At 44.6% G+C, this 21,581-nt stretch overlaps 1 protein-coding gene across 1 annotated transcript in view; it reads left to right on the top strand.

The window, feature by feature from the left end:
- The window catches only part of LOC144510907 (uncharacterized), a 347,486-nt gene that overhangs the window by 92,889 nt on the left and 233,016 nt on the right, over positions 1-21,581 (top strand). The window contains exon 4 of the mRNA XM_078240963.1: positions 9,158-9,560. Coding sequence (XP_078097089.1) covers positions 9,158-9,560 — 403 coding nt within the window. The remainder of the gene's footprint in view (positions 1-9,157; positions 9,561-21,581) is intronic.

Genomic DNA, 21,581 nt, shown 5'->3' with positions numbered 1-21,581 from the left:
AACCCAAAGGGAATTGCCAGGTAAGTCTAGGCCCCCGGAGGCCAAGCCCTGGAAGGTTGCAGATAATCTACAATGTGATTTGACTTTCATTTTTTACAATTAAACTATAACGTGGTTTGATTGTAATGTTTTGGATTGGAAATTGTAATCTAGTTTGGTTTGTATTTGTGAATTGTTTCCAGCCGCGCTGAGCTGTTGTCCAAACGCTGTAAAACCCGGACAGTCAATGATCAGTGCGCTGTCCCAGCCCCTGCCCCACACCTGCACATGCGCAGTCCCCGAAACCCGCACATGCGTACTTCCGACACGCTGCCTCTCACCCACCCCGTGACCTTCATGATGAGGTGTTGACCAATCGGGACAGTGGGAGGACCGGAAGGACTCTGGTCCTCCAGCCAATCAGACCGCGGGCTTTGTGTGAATGCAGATGGGGCTTCAAACAGACCAAAAGTTCCTCTTGTCGCCAACATCTGTGAGTAAAACACTTGCTTTTCTCCCGCTTTCCATTTCCTTTCTCATTCTGGGGGAAATTAGGGACTTGCAGCAACTGAATGGAAAGGAAGGGAATCCAGGGAGGGTGCAGACTCTGGAAAAGTTGGCCCAGGTTCTCCCCGTGCTTGCATGGGTTTCCTCCCACACTCCAAAGATGTGCTAGTTAAGTGAATTGGTCATACTAAATTCCCCCTTGGTGTACCCTTCCACAGTAACTTCATTGCATTGCTAATGTAAGGCCATTGGGGACACTAATTAATTAATAAATAAAGAAATAAACAGATAAATTGTCAATGAAGTAATTTTTGCACTGCCAACAAAAGACTTATCCTCATACCAAACCCATAAACCATCCGAATAAACGGGAATGTCCCGACACCAACTTACTCTGCCAACTAGTTCCCCCACAACAATCCGATACATACTACCCAAATCCACACCACGACATCTTGCCCACCACAATATAAAACACCCACAAAGAATAAAAAGTCACCCCATCCCACCAGCTCTGGGTGTCCCCTCAACCTTCCCATCCTAACAGGCACGCACGAGACAAAAGCGCCAATACAGGGGAGGACAACAAACCATCCTTCAACCAACCCACCAATATCCCTGTCAGGAAACCCCCCAGGACCTTTTTTCCCACTGCCTGACCTCTTGCCCTCCCCCCCCAGAAGTCCACCTACTACCCTCTCAGTAGCCCACCCAGTAACAAACATTTCCCCCCCCCCCCCCCGCAAACCCCTCTCCTAAAAAACAAAATCTGACTAAGCAACAGACACAAAGCCTCCCCAGCCAAGAAACACCCAAAAAAACAATTCCCCAACACATACACCACTTGGACATCTATCCCAGCCCCTGGAAACATGTAAACACCCAACCTAGCAGCCCCCTCCTCCTAACACACACCACCTGGGGCGGCACGGTAGCGCAGTGGTTAGCACTGCTGCTTCACAGCTCCAGGGTCCCGGGTTCGATTCCCGGCTCGGGTCACTGTCTGTGTGGAGTTTGCACATTCTCCTCGTGTCTGCGTGGGTTTCCTCCGGGTGCTCCGGTTTCCTCCCACAGTCCAAAGATGTGCGGGTTAGGTTAATTGGCCAGGTTAAAAAAATTGCCCCTTAGAGTCCTGGGATGCGTAGGTTAGAGGGATTAGTGGGTAAAATATGTGGGGGTAGGGCCTGGGTGGGATTGTGGTCGGTGCAGACTCGATGGGCCGAATGGTCTCCTTCTGCACTGTAGGGTTTCTATGATTTCTATGATTTCTACCTCAACAACCACCTCCCCACAAGCACCGAAAATATGATCGAAGCAGACCATCACCCTGTTTTCCTTTGCCCCCTCCGCATCCCTTCTCTTCTGCCACAGTGTGGTACCCCACACAAGAAAAAACTAACACGGATAATAATATATAAGAAGAAAAAGCTCCAGGAGGCAAGAAGACAACAAGCCACAAGATAAGGGCAAAGCATCACAGGGAGCAACAAGGGTTGGACGTGAGCCGAAAGAAAAGTGGCAGAGCATGAAGAAAAGGGGACGTGTCCTCTCTCTGCCCAAAAAACTTCTCTTAAACTGGAAAATTACCCATTTATGCCCACTGACTAGCTAGCAGGAAACAATCTTCTATCCACGCCAATATGTTATCCCTGCAGCATGAACTTTTATTTGCTGCAATAACCTTTGATGTGGCACCTTGTCAAATACTTTCTGGAAATCTAAGTAAAGGTTCCCCTTTATCCAATTCCTGATCGGGAATTTAAAAAAATTAAACAACACATCTACTATCTCACTCGCCACTTCTGTTAAGACCCTACAATGAAGTCCAGCAGAACCCGAGGACTCATCAGCCGTAGCTCCAACAGTTTGCTGAGTACCACTTCCCTGGGAATTGTGATTTTTCAGAGTTTGTCCCACACTTGTGTTTTCTGATTTACAGCTGTTTCTGAGTTGTTACCTGTATTCTCTATTGTGAAGACCGAGGCAAAATACTTACTCCATTCATCCAGCTCCTTATTTTTCATTAATTCTTGGACTCACCCTGTATAAGACTCCTAGGAAATGAGGTAGGGCAAGTGAATGAAGTGTCAGTCGGTGAGGACCTTGTGTCCACTGACCACAACACTATTAGTTTTAAAATAGTTATGGAAAAGGACAGGACGGATCCACTGGTTAAGGTCCTAAACTGGAGCAGGTCCAATTTTGTGGGCATTAGGCAGGATCTAGCAGATGTTGATTAGGTGAGCCTCTTTAAAGGGAAAGGAATGACTGGCAAATGGGAGGCTTTTCAAAGTGTGATATCAAGAGTCCAGGGCCAGTTTATTCCTGTTAGGATAAAGGGAAAGAATGGTAAATTTAGGGATCCATGGCTGACAAGGGACATTGAGGCTCTGGTCAGGCTTTTTAAAAAAAAAGGAAGCATACATTGGATTTCGGCAGTCGGGGACAAGAGAATCACTCTGACTATAAAAAATGCAAGAGAACACTTGAGAGGGCAATCAGGAGGGCAAAAAGAGGGTATGATATGGATCTGGCAGGTAAGGTTAAAGAAAATCCCAAGAAGTTTTATAGCTATATTAAGAGTAAAAGGGTGGCTAGAGAGAGAATAGTCCCCTGAAAAATCAGCAAGGCCATCTGTGTGTGGAGCCACACTAGATGGGTGAGATTTGTAATGAACATTTTTCCTTGGGGTTTACTGAGAACATTATGTGCTAAAGAAATAAGGGAAACAAGTGGTGATGTCTTGGGCCACATGCATATTACTAGGGAGGAGGTATCTGCATCCTTAAAGTGCATTAAGGTGGATACATCTCCTGGGCCTGATCAAATGCATCCTTGGATCTTGTGGGAGGCTCGGGAAGAAATTACAGAGGCCCTTGCAGAGATATTTGCTTCATCGCTTTCCGTTGGCAAAGTTCCGGAAGACTAGAGTGTGGCTAATGTTGTTCCGTTGTTTAAGAAGGGTAGCAGAGAGAAGCCGCTGAGCCTGACATCAGTGGTGGGTAAGTTACTGGACAGGATTCTGAGGGACAGGATCTACCAATATTTGGATAGTCAAGGTCTGATTAGGGATAGTTAGCTCGGTTTTGTGCATGGGAAGTCAACTCTGACAAATCATTTAGAGCTTTTCGAAGAGGTAACCAAGAGGATGGATGAGGGTAGGGTAGTAGATGTTGATTATGTGGACTTTAGCAATGCCTTCGACAAGCTCCTGCATGGCAGGCTAGTCTGGAAGGTTAGGTTGCATGGGATCCAGGGAGAGCTAGCAAATCGGATTTGAAATTGGCTTGATAGTAGGAAGTAGAGGGTGATGGTCGAAGGTTGTTCCTCGGACTGGAGGCCTGTGACTAGTGGTGTGCCTCGGGTCAGTGTTGGGTCCCTTGTTATTCATTATTTATATAAATGATTTGGATGTGAATGTTCAAGGTATGGTTAGTAAGTTTGCGGATGACACTAAATTAGGAGGTAACGTTGACAGCGAATAAAGTTATCAAAAATTACAGGGGTTTCTTGATCAGTTAGGGAAGTGGGCCCAGGATTGGCAAATGGATTTCAATACAGAAAAGTGTGAGGTGTTGCATTTTGGAAAGTCAAACCAGGGTAGGAATTGTCTAGTGAATGGGAGGGCCCTGGAGAGTGTTGAGGGACGACGGAGTATAAGTACATAGTTCGTTGAAAGTGGTGAAGAAGGCGATTAGCACACTGGCCTTCATCAGTCAGGGCACATGTAAAGGAGTTGAGACATTATGTTGCAGTTGTATAAGTCATTGGTGACGTTGCACTTTTTGATTTGATTTATTATTGTCACATATATTAGTACGCAGTGAAACGTATTGATTCTTGCGCACTATACAGATAAAGTATACCATATATAGAGAAGGAAAGGAGAGAGGGCAGAATGTAGTGTTACAGTCATAGCTAGGGTGTAGAGAAAGATCAACTTAGTGTGAGGTAGGTCCATTCAAAAGGCTGACCGCAACACTATTAGTTTGGCAGCAGGAAAGAAGCTGCTTTTGAGTCGGTTGGTACGTGACCTCAGACTTTTGTATCTTTGTCCCGATGGAAGAAGGTGGAAGAGAGAATGTCCGGGGTACGTGGGGTCCTTGATTATGGTGGCTGCTTTTCCGAGGCAGCAAGAAGTGTAGACAGTGTCAATGGATGGGAGGCTGGTTTGTGTGATGGACTGGGCTTCGTTCACGACCCTTTTTATTTTCTTGTGGTCTTGGACAGAGCAGAAGCCATACCAAGCCGTGATACAATCAGAAAGAATGCTGTTTATGGTGCATCTATAGAAGTTGGTGAGAGTCGTAACGATATGTCAAATTTCCTTTGTCTCCTGAGAAAGTAGAGGCGTTGGTGGACTTTCATAACCTACCATCCGCATGGAGGAACCAGGACAGGTTGTTGGTGATCTCAACCATTTCTACTTTGTCCCATTGATGTAGACAGGGGCATTTTCTCCACTGCGCTTCCTGAAGTCGATGACTATCTCCTTCATTTTGCTGACATTGAGGGACAGATTATTGTCGTCGCACCAGCTCACCCGATTCTCCATCTCTTTCCTGTACTTGTCATTGTTTGAGATCCGACCCACTACAGTGGTGTCATCACCAAACTTGAAAATTGAGTTGGAGGGGAATTTGGCCACACAGTCATAGTTGTATAAGGAGTATAGTACTGGGCTGAGGACACAGCCTTGCGGAGCACCAGTGTTGAGGATGATCATGGAGGAAGTGTTGTTGGCTATCCTTACTGACTGCGGTCTGTGGGTCAGGAAGTCCAGGATCCAGTTGCAGAGGGAGGATCTGAGCCCGAGGCCACAAAGTTTGCAGATGAGTTTTGTATACAGTTCTGGTCACCCTGTTATAGGAAAGATATTGATAAACTGGAAAGAGTGCAGAGAAGATTTATGAGGATGTTGCCAGGACTAAGTTATAGGGAGAAGTTGGCCAGGCTAGGGTTTTACTCCTTGGAGAATGAGGGGTGACCTTATAGAGGTGTATATAATTATGAGGGACTCAGATAGGATCAACACACACACAGTCTTTTTCCCTGGGAAGAGGAATTGAAAACTAGAGGGCATAGGTTTAAGGTGAGAGGGGAAAGATTTAAAAGGAACCTGAGGGGCAACTTCTTCATGCAGAGGGTGGTGTGTGTATGGAATGAGCTGCCAGCGAAAGTGGCTGAGGCAGGTTCAAAAGCAACATTTAAAAAGCATTTGGATAATTATGTAGATTTCTACTCACCAGAAGGTGGCACAGTGGTTAGCATTGCTGCCTCACAGTGCCAGAGACTGGGATTCGATTCCCGGCTTGGTCAGTGTCTGCGTGGAGTTTGCACGTTCTTCCTGTGTCTGCGTGGGTTTTCTCCGGGTGCTCCAGTTTCCTCCCACAGTCCAAAGATGTGCAGGTTAGGTGAATTAGCCATGCTCAATTCTCCCTCAGTGTACCCGAACAGGCGCCGGAGTGTGGTGACTAGGGGATTTTCACAGTAACTTCATTGTAGTGTGAATGTAAGCATATTTGTGACTAATAAATAAACTTTATTTCACTTCAAATGGGACAGGATTGGAGAGATATGGGCCAAAAGCGGGCAATTGGGACTAGCTGGAGGGCACCATGGTTGGCATGGACCGGATGGGTCGAAGGGCCTGTTTCCGTGCTGTATTGCTCTATGATTAGTGTTCCATTTGTTCACTTTTTTTTTCAAATATCTACTCTTACTATTGGTTTCATACTTAGTGCTAGCTTTCTCTCATACTCTAATTTTTCCTCCCTTATCAAGGTGCTGATTCAAACTGACTGTCAGATCTATTTCACTGCTTCCTGTCCTGGACTCAGAGCTGAAAATCTCCACGCAGGCTGCCAGACAGATATGTCTATACTGGACTAAAAATGTGTGGAATATACAGGCTGGGGAAATAATGGGTAGGGGCGGGGCTCGTGGGTCCGCGCGCCTGATCCCGGAGACGTCACCGCGGAGCAGAGTGATTGCTATTGGCTGATTCAGGCAGGCTTCCATTGTGCCATCACAATGACTCAGAGGGGCGTTCTCAGCACACAGCGTCCCATTGGCAGCAATATCATTGGTTACAGAAGCAAAACACTGCGGATTGGACAACAGCTCAGCGCGTCTGGCGATCAAAGCCCCTCCCACCTCCACGTGGACTCAGGTTCTGCCCCTTCATTGTCCACATGCAGGCAATTGACCAATGGCAATGCGTGGAGGACCAGATGGGCGCTGGTCCTCCAGTCAATCGGAGTCTGGGTCTTGTGTGCATGGCCGCACGGAGCTTCCTCCATTGTCTGCCCAGCAAAGCTGCTGCTCCTCTCTCTGAATGAAGATTGAGCTTCAGACAGACTAATATTGTACTGTAGCTACGTTATATATTTCCAGTCATTCATCTCTTGCCTATGAGAGTCATTAGTGTTTGGATTTCTCTTCCACACGGATCGGTGGAGGCTGAGGGTCATTGAATATATTCCAGGGTGAGTTAGGCTGATTTTTGATTGATAAAGGAGTCAAGCGTCATGGGGAACAGGTAGAAAAATGGAGAGAAAGTTAAGATGAGGAGGGATTTCCTCACTCAAGGATGTGGTGAAGTTTTGGAATTCTGCGCCCCAGAGGACTGTGGAGCCTCAGTCACCAAAAATTTTCAAGAGGGAGATTGACAAGCTTTGAGATATTGAAGACATCGAGTGATCTGGGGGATAGTGTGGGAAATGGTGCTGAGGTAGATTGGCCAATTCTCAATGAATGGTTGAGGCAGTTTGATGGGCTGAATGGCCAACTGCAGCTCCTATTTCTTATGATTTCTGTGTCCAGGACAGGAAGAAGTCTCACAACACTAGGTTAAAGTCCAACAGGTTTATTTGGTAGCACAAGCTTTTGGAGTCTCGGGCTCCTTCTTCAGGTGAGTGAGGAGCTGTGTTCACAAACAGGGCACATATAGACACAAACTCAATTTACAAGATAATGGTTGGAATGCGAGTCTTTACAGGTAATCATGTCTTAAAGGTACAGACAGTGTGAGTGGAGAGAGCGTTAAGCACAGATTAAAGTGATGTGTAGTGTCTCCAGCCAGGACAGTTGGTGAGATTTTGCAAACCCAGGCAAGTCATGGGGATAACAGATAGTATGACATGAACCCAAAATCCCGGTTGAGGCCGTCCTCGTCTGTGGAACTTGGCTGCCAGTTTCTGCTCAGCGACTCTGCGTTGTCGTGTGTCGTGAAGGCCGCCTTGGAGAACGCTTACCCGAAGATCAGAGGCTGAATGCCCGTGACTGCTGAAGTGTTCCCCGACTGGAAGGGAACACTCCTGCCTGGTGATTGTCGAGCGGTGTTCATTCATCCGTTGTCGTAGCGTCTGCATGGTTTCCCCAATGTACCATGCCTCGGGACATCTTTTCCTGCAGCGTATCAGGTAGACAACGTTGGCCGAGTCGCAAGAGTATGTACCGTGTACTACAAAGATGCAAGAAAGCAGACCTCTTTAACCTGTGCTTGGCCTTCTCTCCACTCACATTGTCTGTACCTTTAAGACTTGATTACCTGTAAAGATACGCATTCCAACCATTATCTTGTAAATTGAGTTTGTGTCTATATATTCCCTGTTTGTGAACAGAACTCCCACTCACCTGAAGAAGGAGCCTGAGACTCTGAAAGCTTGTGCTGCCAAATAAACCTTTAACCTGGTGTTGTGAGACTTCTTACTGTGCTTATCCCAGTCCAACGCCGGCATCTCTACTCCAGGACAGGAAGCAATGAGCATCTATCTGTCAATCAGCCTGAATCTTTAACATCAGGAGAATTGGGAGGGTGAGTATTAGATACAGCAGAGTGAGAATGGAGGGAGAGTGTGTGGGATGGAGATTTACAGCTTTTGGGGAATGAGAGGAAAGAATGTTCCACAGAAACTAAAATTGTCTGCTCTGAATTTCTGTCCAAAACTGATAGCAATGACTTCTGTAAACCCCTTTTACAGGATATTGAAAGAAGAATCACAGGCCGAAATCTCAAGCGTCACGTCTGGATCTGACACAGTCATATTGCTTCGGACCTGAGTATCATCGGCCTTTGAATCGAGAAGGAGAAATGATTGTCTGATCTGTCGATTTGAAAAGATTTCAAATGTCAGTGTGACTGGAAAAGCACCAACACACTGCCACACTCGAGTGAGAGTGTTCCAGTGCACTGACAAAAGAACTTTAACCAGTTCCACAACCTGAAAAAATATCACACCATTCACAGCGGGGAGAGACTACTCGAGTTCTGTGTGTGGACGAGGCTTCAACGGATTGTCCACGCAAGAGAGAGAAAGGACACCCGCACCATGGAGAAACCATGGAAATGTGCGGACTGTGGGAAGGGATACAGAGTCCCATCTCTGCTGGAAGCTCATCGGCGCAGCCACACTGGGGAGAGGCCGTTCATCTGCTCTCAGTGTGAGAAGGGATTCACTTGGTCATCCCACCTGCAGAGACACCAGCGAGTTCACACTGGGGAGAGGCCGTTCACCTGCTGTCAGTGTGGGAAGGGATTCACTCAGTCATCCCACCTGCGGGCACATGAACGAGTTCACACAGGGCCATTCATCTGCTGTCAGTGTGGGAAGGGATTCACTCAGTCATCTCACCTGCTGACACACCAGCGAGTTCACATTGCGGAGAGGCCATTCATCTGCTCTCAGTGTGGGAAGGGATTCACTCAGTCACCCTACCTGCGGACACACCAGCGAATTCACACTGGGGTGAGGCCGTTCACCTGCTCTCAGTGTGGGAAGGGATTCACTCGGTCATCTGACCTGCGGGCACACGAACGAGTTCACACTGGGGAGAGACCGTTCATCTGCTCTCAGTGTGGGCAGGGATTCACTCGATCATCCCACCTGCAGCAACACCAGCGAGTTCACACTGGGGAGAGGCCATTCACCTGCTCTCAGTGTGGGAAGAGATTCGCTCAGTTATCCACCCTGCGGGGACACCAGCGAATTCACACTGGGGAGAGGCCGTTCACCTGCTCTCAATGTGGGAAGGGATTCAGTGTTTCGTCCCAGCTGCTGAGTCACCAACAAGTTCACGAGTGATTCCAGGGGTTGGATTCGGCTGTTATTGTTTCTGCTCTGTTACATCCAGGACTGCATTTTGTTCATTCTCACAGTTGGTCAATGGGGAGGGTCGGAGGGTTTCTTTCTGCTGGGCTGGCCGGTCTCACCACTTTGCCTCCAATGGGCTGATGCTCTTTGAGCCTTGTTGCGAATACCTGGTTTCAAATTTCACAAGGATCACAGAGTGACAGGGTGTTAGGAAGTTAAGAGATATTTAGTCAGCAATTCTGTTTGAAACCCCCCAAATGCCCATCCAATTTCCTTTGTAATTATTTATTGTCTCCATTTCCTCCACTATCGTAGACAGCGAGTTCCAAGTCATTACCATTCGCTGCATCAAAATACTCTTCCTCCCATTCCCCCCCCCCGCATCTCTGACCCAAAACCTTAAATCTGCAACTCCCTCGCCCTTGTCCCATCGGCTAATAGAATCATAGAACCATAGAAAATTACAGCTCAGAAACAGGCCTTTTGGCCCTTCTTGTCTGTGCCAAACCATTTTTTGCCTCATCCCACTGACCTGCACTTGGACCATATCCCTCCACACCCCTCTCATCCATCAACCCGTCCAAGTTTTTCTTAAATGTTAAAAGTGACCCCGCATTTACCACTTTATCCGGCAGCTCATTCCACACTCCCACCACACTCTGCGTGAAGAAGCCCCCCCTAATATTCCCTTTAAACTTTTCTCCTTTCACCCTTAACCGATGCCCTCTGGTTTTTTCCTCCCCCAGCCTCAGCGGAAAAAGCCTGCTTGCATTCATTCTATCTGTACCCATCAAAATCTTATACACCTCTATCAAATCTCCCCTCAATCTTCTACGCTCCAGGGAATAAAGTCCCAACCTATTCAATCTCTCTCTGTAACTCAGCTTCTCAAGTCTCGGCAACATCCTTGTGAACCTTCTCTGCACTCTTTCAACCTTATTTACATCCTTCCTGTAACTAGGTGACCAAAACTGTACACAATACTCCAAATTCGGCCTCACCAATGCCTTATATAACCTTACCATAACACTCCAACTTTTATACTCGATACTCCGATTTATAAAGGCCAATGTACCAAAGGCACTCTTTACGACCCTATCCACCTGTGACGTCACTTTTAGGGAATCCTGTACCTGTATTCCCAGATCCCTCTGTTCAACTGCACTCTTCAGAGTCCTACCATTTACCCTGTACGTTCTACTTTGGTTTGTGCTTCCAATGTGCAATATCTCACACTTGTCTGCGTTAAATTCCATTTGCCATTTTTCAGCCCATTTTTCTAGTTGGTCCAAATCCCTCTGCAAGCTTTGAAAACCTTCCTCACAGTCCACTACACCTCCAATCTTTGTATCATCAGCAAATTTGCTGATCCAATTTACCACATTATCATCCAGATCATTGATATAGATGACAAACAACAATGGACCCAACACCGATCCCTGCGGCACACCACTAGTCACAGGCCTCCACTCAGAGAAGCAATCCTCCACAACCACTCTCTGGCTTCTTCCATTGAAAGAAGTTTAACAACACCAGGTTAAAGTCCAACAGGTTTATTTGGTAGCAAAAGCCACACAAGCTTTCGGAGCTCCAAGCCCCTTCTTCAGGTGAGTGGGAACTCTGTTCACAAACAGGGCATATAAAGACACAAACTCAATTTACATGAAGGAGTAACAGTTCTTCCATTGAGCCAGTGTCTAATCCAATTTACTACCTCCCCATGTATACCTAGCGACTGAACCTTCCTAACTAACCTCCCATGAGGGACCTTGTCAAAGGCCTTGCTGAAATCCAGGTAGACAACATCCACCGCCTTCCCTTCATCCACTTTCCTGGTAACCTCCTCGAAAAACTCTAATAGATTGGTCAAACATGACCTACCACGCACAAAGCCATGTTGACTCTCCCTAATAAGTCCCTGTCTATCCAAATATTTGTAGATCCTAACCCTTATCACACCTTCCAATAACTTGCCCACCACCGACGTCAAACTTACTGGCCTATAATTTCCCGGATTTCTTTTGGAACCTTTTTTAAACAACGGAACAACATGAGCCACCCTCCAATCATCCGGCGCCACCCTCCAATCATCCGGCACCTCCCCCGTGAATACTGACATTTTAAATATGTCTGCCAGGGCCCCTGCAAGTTCAACACTAGCTTCCCTCAAGGTCCGTGGGAATACCCTGTCTGGTCCTGGGGATTTATCCACTCTGATTTGCCTCAAGACAGCGAGCACCTCCTCCCCTTTAATCTGTAATGGTTCCATGACCTCCCTACCTGTATGCCCTATTTCAGTAGACTCTATACCCGTTTCCTCAGTAAATACGGATGCAAAAAAACCATTTAGTATCTCCCCCATCTCTTTTGATTCCATACACAGTCTACCACTCTGGTCTTCAAGAGGACCAATTTTATCCCTCACTATCCTTTTGCTCCTAACATACCTATAGAAGCTCTTTGGATTTTCCTTCACTCTGTCTGCCAAAGCAACCTCATGTCTTCTTTTAGCCCTCCTGATTTCCCTCTTAAGTAGCTTCTTGCACTTTTTATACTCCTCGAGCATCTGATCTGTTCCTTGCTGTTCCTTTCATACAACTCTCTCTTCCTCTTAATCAGTGTTACAATCTCCCTCGAGAACCAAGGTTCCTTATTCCTATTTACTTTGCCTTTAATCCTGACAGGAACATACAAACTCTGCACTCTCAAAATTTCTCCTTTGAAGGCCTCCCACTTTCCATTTACATCCTTACCAGAGAACAGCCTGTGCCAATCCACACTTCCCAGATCCCTTCTCATTTCATCAAATTTGGCCTTTTTCCAGTTCAGAACTGGGAACAGTGTTTCTTTGTCCACCTTTTCTAAACCTGTTTGAATCGTGTCCACCTCTATCAAATCTCCCTTCAACCTCCTTTGCTCCAAGGGGAACAACCCCAGCCTGACATCGACAATAAAGAACAAACTAAAATTATGTTAATACCTGAAATCAAATGGGAATGTTTAATTTCTGTTTTAAAGATATTGTGCATATATTGTCTGAGGCAATAAAGGAATTGGAATACCTCACCTTGGGTGTGGTTGAATGGAATATATCAATCTGGTATCCACCTACAGTCTAGTGAAAGTTTGGAATGTGTAGTTGGAAATCCCTCCCGAACAGCACTGTGGGTGTACTTACACCTCAGGCATTGTAGCAGTTCAGGAAGGCAGTGTTGGGGTTGATCATGGCCGAGGCAGCTACACAGTAAGGAGTCTAACAGCACCAGGACTTTCACCTGGTGTTGTTAGACTCCTTACTGTGTTTACCCCAGTCCAATGCCGGCATCTCCACATCATGACTACTATCGAGGCAGCTACACACAGCCACATATTCTGTTATAATTGAAGGACTGCAGATTGAATGTGAGGCATTATGGGACTGGACTATCTTGACCACATTCCTGTGACTGCTCAGTTTCTGCAATCACAGACCATTAAAGCTGCTCAGCAGGGCCCCGACAGAGGACCTGGTGAGAATATTTACTCAGAATGAGCTAGAATTAAACTTATTCCAGGACCGGCTGGTGTTCAGCGGCTGAGATACCCAAATCTGTAAAAGGAGGGTCTGACCAATCAACAAACGGTGGTAGGTAGTTGGTGAAGAAGTTAAGAAGTGTTCTGAGGCATTGTTTAAATTATTTTATCATAAATTTGAGATAAGAACTGTGAGGGACTTGTGACCCGATAGTCGGCGCAGTGACGGTATATTCCAAGTAGCACTGGACTGAAAAGCGGACCTCAGAGTAGATTCTACTGGTTATAATCCTGCCCAAGCACGGCCACTGAAAAATCAGAACTCGAGTGGGGACCGGATAGGTGTCTTCCCTGTGGTTTGGAAACTAAGAACAAGAAACCTATTGATAAAATGTTTAGAGAATAGTGCCAACGTTTCGAGTCTGGATGACCCTTTGTCAGAGCTCTTGATGAAGGGTCACCCAGACTCGAAACATTGGCTCTATTCTCTCTCCACAGATGCTGTCAGACCTGTTGAGCTTTTCCAGTATTTTCTGTTTTTGTTTCAGATTCCAGCAACCACAATATTTTACTTTTATGATTAAATGATGAGGTCTGATTGGAATCCCCACGACCCTCCCGCAAAACAGAGGGAGTGGTGACAAAAGGAGAAAAAGGATAAGGATGATAAAGTCTGGGTTCTGATTCTCTGAGCCCATGTAGAATTAACAAAATGAGTGAACCAGTTTATAAAGAACAGGAATTATCCATCCCTAACAAAAACTGAGCAAGTTAAAATAATTAGGTTGAGGAATATAACAAAAAAAAAATGAAGTTTAAAATCAAGTTTGTTTTGTTGTTAGAGAAGTTTTTTAAAATTATGTAAAGTGACATAATTGTGTGCCAAGTTTTTTTTCTGCAGCCCTTTAGGTTCCGTAGAAAAGTTAACCCTTTCAACAGAAAGAATTAGTTTCTAATTCATGATTTATGGTGTTAGAGGGGTTCAGAATACCCTGGGAATAAAACCAATAAAGATTACTAGAACAGGGAGGACTAACTTAGAATAAAGATCATAATGTGCCTTATATCTATATTATACAAAGGTACTGCTTGCATAGGGACACATGTAACCACTGTTAGAGAATTTAAGTGCATATTTCAGAGTTAACATGTACTTTTGAATGTTTTATATTAAAATGTAGCCTTGGCTGAACTGCAGACTGCCCTGAGGCATAATGGGATAAAAGCTGAGTGAGACAGGCCACATTCTTTCAGAACAATGAAGCCACAGAGCACATAGTCATAGAAGTACACGCTTCCCAGACACTGGAAATAATAGATTTTATTCATTTTTTACTGATAAGGGATGACTCAGCAGACAGTGGGAAAGGAACTTTTGTACCCTATAACTTATGTAATAGAAGTTGCTAAGAGACAGTGAGAAAGCAACCTTTGAACCCTACAGACCTACAAGTGAAAGTTGCAAAGTAACAGTGGGCAGCAACTTTCAGATTCTACAGACCAATGATTTCCCATTCTGCCAGAAGGTAGGATGTTATTGACCAAGATAAATAATGTGTACAAACGTGATTGGAGCATCCAGTTAGGATGACAGAGTTGGCGGGTGAAATGAGCTTTCGGGATAGTATAACTATATGGCCAATGTATTCTAACTTTAGAGAAAGGAGTTGGACTGCCCAGCTGCCTTTCTCCTGGTGTGAGTTGGTCAATAAAGAAAGTCTTTAACCAGTATACTGTCTTTCGTGAGTCTTTGTATTAGCTGAGTTCAGCTTCCGAGAAAAACCCTCTTCACTGGAGAAGGGAATTTCAAATCAGTTAGTGAGATTCACAGACAGATAGCAAGGAAGCGGTTAAATTATTCTTTATAACAAGTTAATATGGATAGTTTGCTCATATATGAATGCAGTAGCAATGTTAAAACAAGTAAATATGATTTTGAAGTGTATATATCAAAGTATTAAATGTATTTTAATATATTGTTCGCTTCAGCAAAAAGCCACTGCTGCAAGGAATGATGGTCGAGATCAGAAGTTTAGAGCTACAGGGTTGGGGAAAATCACTAGGTAAACCAGTGGTTCCCAAACTTTTTTCACTGGGCCGCACTTTCGGAATAAAAATGTGCCTCACCGAATTTTTTATTGATAAGAAATACATTCAAAAACAAAACAAAACAACTCCTCGCAGTGCTTGATTCATAACATAGAACACAACTACTTTATAATATGATCATGGGACATCCAGAAAGTATAAAACAATGCTTGTTTAAACTATGTTTAAATGTTTCTTTGATTGTCCATGAATCTTCCCGCCACACTTGCCATCCTCTCTCGCCGCACCCTTTGGGAACCACTGAGCTAAACAGAATTATCTTTTATACGTGGGACAATGTTGCAACTTAATGAATAGGTGGCTTTCATTGTCCAAACGAAAACAGATACATCTCTGGGGTCCAGAGCTACGTGTCTGCTTGCCTTGGAAATCAACCTATAGGAAGATTCATTTTTAGCTTCTATCAAGCGTCTGTGGTTGCTTGGATACCAGGAAGTAAGTTTAGCCAAGATGGGAGTGAAGTCCAAATTAAATGGACCAGTTAAGTACCATTATGCTGAGCAGCAGATTTGCAGATGGCTGAGGTATCTGACAGAAAATGTATTGATGTGTAACTGTTAAATTGATTCTAAGCTAATAAGAGGCGTAATTTATAGATAAAAACTATAATCGTTCTGTAGTTTGGTTGAGTGCCTCGGATCTTTCGGAGAGGTTTCCAGTTCTGAACCTGAGCTGTTTAACCCCTTAACGGCCGTACGTTTATGTTTGTATGTCCTGTTGACTTTATGTTTTTAAATAAATTTTGTTACATCCTTTGACCAGAGACTTTGCCTTGTGCCAGTTTTTGAACAGTTTGAATTTTTAGACTTTAGAATTTGGCCACGCTTTTCTTAATTTTCTCCACAGCACTGCCCTCTTTGTGGAACACCTCCACGCAGTTCATAAACACGACCCTGACCTTCCGCTTGCTTGCCATTAGAATTCATCACCTTGCTCTCATGTTCACATTTCTGTCCTCGGCCTGCTGGAATGTTCTGGAGAAGCCCAACACAAGCTGGACAAACAGCCCCTCATCTTCCCATGAGACACTTTACAGCCTTCTGGGCTCAACATTGAGTTCAACAACTTCACACCCTGAACTCTCTCCTCCATTTTTATTTGTTTTATTTTGCCGAGTGCCAGTCTCCATCTTGTTTTCATGTTTTTTGCTTCCAGACAGAGCTGTCCTTTATTCTGCCATTAACATTTACTCAATGATGTGGTTGAGCGAGGAGTAAGACTGGCAACTCAAAATTTCTGAGTATAGGATCTTCAGCGAGACAGGGGAGGTTATAAAAGAGGAGGTGGTATTCCATTATAAGGAGTAAGTTTATTTATTGAACACAAGACGTGTGTAATATACTCAGTACTCCTTGAACAGAAGTACAGGGTGATCTGAGGAAGAAATGTATATAGGCAGTTTGTGGTCATAACTGGGAAGTCCATGCCTTTGACAGTGATGGAAACCACAACAATATTTAACAAAATTAAACTAGAAGGGTATTTGAAAGAAAAATTAACACTGGGAAGGGATTGAGTGATTCATCCACCCTGCAGAAACACCAGTGAGTTCGTAAATAATTACAGTGGTTAGTGTTAAAGTTTTCTCATGAAATCCCTCTTGAGATAATTAAACCTTTCTAATATTGAGAACTTATTCCAGTCAACCCAATCGAATGATAAAAATCTAGAAATCAAATATATGATTCATGTCCCAAAGTTAAACTGCGTTCACTCATTAATCTTATAATACTGATTGCTTCTCTTGTCCCTCTTCCTCCTTGGAATCTGCTTCCAACTGACTCTTTGTTCCAATTCTTAACACAATCTTCGATACAAGGGCATTCAGACTCGTACCAAGTCAGAACCTCCACATGCCTGTGGCTTCTTTCTGAGGGTGATCTTTATTGTCTGCACCAAGTCTTCTGTCTGTTTTGCTGATAAGGGACTCAGTGGCCTTTAGTGTGATTAGTTTCCCTAATACTTTTTCTCTGGTGATAGTTATTGTATTTATTTCCTTTTGCCCCTTGATTAATTATGTTTGGAAAACTATTTGTGTCTGCCACCTAAAGGCTACTGGAAAGTATTTATTTAACTCCTCTGCTATTTCCTGGTTCACAGTAAGAAGTCTCACAACACCAGGTTAAAGTCCAACAGGTTTATTTGGTAGCAAATACCATAAGCTTTCGGAGCGCTGCTCCTTCATCAGATGGAGTGGAAATGTGCTCTCAAACAGTGCACAGACACAGAAATCAAGTTACAGAATACTAATTAGAATGCGAATCCCTACAGCCAACCAGGTCTTAAAGGTACAGACAATGTGGGTGGAGGGAGCATTCAACACAGGTTAAAGAGATGTGTATTGTCTCCAGACAGAACAGCTCCACATCATTTCCTCGTTCCCCAGTCTCATTCTCTAAGGGGCCTATGTTCACTGACCTCCCTCTTCCTGTTTATAGATTTAAAGAAGCTCTCACTATTTTTAATTACTTGCTAGATTATGGAGTCATACAGTACAAGTAGGCCTTTCGGCCCATCAAGAATTACCGACAAAACTACTCAATCTGCACTTATCCCACTTTCCAGCACTTGGCCCGTAGCCTTGAACGTTTTGACATTTGAGTGCTCATTCACATTTTTTAAAGGTTGTGAGGTTTCCCGCTTCTACTACTCTCCCAGGCAGTGCATTCCAGACTCCCACCACCCACTGGGGAAAAAACATTTTCCCCAAATCCTATCTAACTCTCCTGCCCCTCACCTTAAAATTTCTGCCCCCTCTTTATTGACCCTTCATCGAAGGGGAACAGTTGCTTCCAATTCACCCTGTCTTTTTCCCTCATAATTTTATACACCTCAATCTGGTCCATCCTAAGCCTTCTCTGCTCGAAAGAAAACAACTCCAGCCTCTTTTCATAGCTCCCAGGCAACATCCTGGTGAATCTCCTCTGCACGCTCCCTAGTGCAATCAGATCCTTCCGAAAGTGAGGTGACCAGAACTGCAAACAATATTCTAGATGTGGCCTAACCAAAGTTTTGTGCAGCTCCAATATAACCTTTTTGCTCTTATACTCGATGCCATGACAGATAAAGGCAAGTGACACGTCCCCAGATCCCTTTGAATCCTAATGTCCTGCCATTCATTAAATATTCCCTTGTCTTGTTTCATCTATTTGTCATTTTTATAAATGATCTGGATGAGGGCGTAGAAGGATGGGTTAGTAAATTTGCGGATGACACTGAAGTCGGAGTTGTGGACAGTGCGGAAGGATGTTGCAGGTTACAGAAGGACATAGGTAAGCTGCAGAGCTGGGCTGAGAGGTGGCAAATGGAGTTTAATGCGGAAAAGTGTGAGGTGATTCACTTTGGAAGGAGTAACAGGATTACAGAGTACTGGGCTAATGGTAAGATACTTGGTAGTGTGGATGAGCAGAGAGATCTCGGTGTCCATGTGCATAGATCCCTGAAAGTTGACACCCAGGTTGATAGGGTTGTTAAGAAGGCGTACGGTGTGTTAGCTTTTATTGGTAGAGGGATTGAGTTTCGGAGCCATGATGTCATGTTGCAGCTGTACAAAACTCTGGTGCGGCCGCACTTGGAGTATTGCGTACAGTTCTGGTCGCCGCATTATAGGAAGGATGTGGAAGCATTGGAAAGGGTGCAGAGGAGATTTACCAGGACGTTGCCTGGTATGGTGGGAAGGTCTTATGAGGAAAGGCTGAGTGACTTGAGGCTGTTTTCGTTAGAAAGAAGAAAGTTAAGAGGTAATAGAAGCATACAAGATGATCAGAGGATTGGATAGGGTGGACAGTGTGAGCCTTTTTCCTCGGATGGTGATGGTTTGCATGAGGGGATATAGCTTTAAATTGAGGGGTGATAGATATAGGACAGATGTCAGAGGTAGGTTCTTTACTCAGAGAGTAGTAAGGGCATCGAATGCCCTGCCTGCAAGAGTAGTGGACTCGCCAACATTAAGGGCATTTAAAGGGTCATTGGATAAACATATGGATGATATTGGAATAGTGTAGGTTAGATGGGCTTTAGATTGGTTTCATAGGTCGGCGCAACATCGAGGGCTGAAGGGCCTGTACTGCGCTGTAATGTTCTATCTTCCAAAGTGCATCACTTTGCACTTTTAAGGGTTAATTTCTACCTGCAACTGATCTGCCCATATGACCAACCTGTCGATATCTTCCTGCAGTCTTAAAACTAATCACTAGGGTTTGTTAATAAAACCCCTTCTGTCCTCTCTCTTACTATTGTTTTTGCTTCTTTGTGCTGAATGATACTAATCTCTCTTCCTTCTAAAGTCAAACCTTCCTGGTCAATCCAATTCTTCACGTTTATCACATGCCTCATTTCTGTTTCTCTTCTTACGCGGCACATTTTAGATAGGTTATTTCTGTGATGAAGTTTTTCATTAGTTCATGGGACACGGGCGTTGCTGGCTGGGCCAGCATTTATTGCCCATCCCTAGTTGCCCTTGGAGGGCAGTTGAGAGTCAACCATATTGTTATGGCTCTGGAGTCACATGTAGGCCAGATCGGATAAGGACAGCAGATTCCCTTCCCTAAAGGACATTAGTGAACCAGATGGGTTTTTCGAACAATCGACAATGGCTTCATGGTCATCAGTATGTTCTTAATTCCAGATATTTTTTATTGAATTCAAATTCCACCATTAGCCATGGCGGGATTTGAACTAGCCCCCAGGACATTAGTTGAGTTTCTGGATTAATAAAATAGAAATAATGCCACTCGGCCATTGCCTCCTGACAGTTATTATTAATTTTAGTTTTGTAACTTAGTACTATAGCTATGTTCTTTAGTTCCACTCAGAGTCATTACTGCAAAGGAGGCCTTTCAGTAACTCAAGTCCATGTCAACTCTGTGTCGAGGTCTTTGTCCAGGACAGGAAGCAGTGAGCATGGATCTGTCAATCAGCCTCAATCAGCACCGTCAGGAAAATTGGGAGGGTGAATATTAGATACAGCAGAGTGAGAATGGAGGGAGAGTGTGTGGGGTGGAGATTTACAGCTTTGGGGAATGAGAGAGGAAAGAATGTTCCATAGAATCTAGAATTGTCTGTTCTGAATTTCTATCCTGTACTGACAGTGATGACTCTGATACACTACTGATATCTGATACACAATATGACTGTGATACACTCCTTTTACAGGATATCAGAAGGTGAGGATTTACAGATAGAAATCTCAAATCAAGCGTCACATCAACATCTGATAGTCACTAAGTTCATCGGGACTTGAATATCATCAGCCTTTGAATCCAGGAGAAATGTTTCTCCATTCTGTCTGCTTCAGAAGGCTTTAAATATCAGTGTGATTGGAAAAGCACCCACCCACACACACACACACACACGTGTTCCAGTGCACTGACTGTGGAAAGAGCTTTAACCAGTTACACTGCCTGAAAATACATTGCAACAATCACAGTGGGGAGAGACTGTACCTGTGTTCTGTGCGTGGATGAAGCTTCAACTGATCATCAAACCTTGAGAGTAACACGGACACCTGCACCATGGAGAAACCGTGGAAATATGGGGACTGTGGGAAGGGATTCAGATCCCTATCTGAGCAGGAAATTATTGAGGCAGTCACACGGGGGAGAGACTGTTCACCTGGTCTCAGTGTGGGAAGGGATTCACTCAATCATCCAACGTGCGGACACATCAGCGAGTTCGCATTGGGGAGAAACTGTTCACCTGCTCTGTGTGGGATGCCCCCTGGGGTAACAAATAAGAGCTGGCCCGAAAAAAAAGATCAGTACTAACATCATGCTAGTACTGCCCTGTCAAACCCCCATCTCGATTAAGATCGGTATGGCTTGTCCCTTGATGATGCTAGAGGTATCAAAGTGTCTTTGATTTGATTTGATTTATTATTGTCACATGTATTAGCATACAGTGAAAAGTATTGTTTCTTGCGTGCTATACAGACAAAGCATACCATTCATAGAGAAGGAAATGAGACAGTGCGGAATGTAGTGTTACAGTCATAGCTAGGATGTAGAGAAAGATCAACTTAATGCGAGGTAAGCCCATTCAAAAGTCTAACAGCAGCAGGGAAGAAGCTGTTCTTGAGTCAGTTGGTACGTGACCTCAGACTTTTGTATCTTTTTCCGACGGAAGAAGGTGAAGAGAGAATGTCCGGGGTGCGTGGGGTTCTTAGTTATGCTGGCTGCTCTGCCAAGGCAGCGGGAAGTGTAGACAGAGTCAATGGATGGGAGGCTGGTTTGTGTGATAGATTGGGCTACATTCATGACCTTTTGTAGATTCTTGCAGTCTTGGGCAGAGCAGGAGCCATACCAAGATGTGATACAGCCAGAAAGAATGTTTTCTATGGTGCATCTGTAAAAGTTGGTGAGCATTGTAGCTGACATGCCA

This window comes from Mustelus asterias, chromosome 23 (genome assembly GCF_964213995.1).
Source record: "Mustelus asterias chromosome 23, sMusAst1.hap1.1, whole genome shotgun sequence".
NCBI lineage: Eukaryota > Metazoa > Chordata > Chondrichthyes > Carcharhiniformes > Triakidae > Mustelus > Mustelus asterias.
Note: the sequence above shows the minus strand (reverse complement) of the source record. Positions and strands in the feature narration are given on the sequence as shown.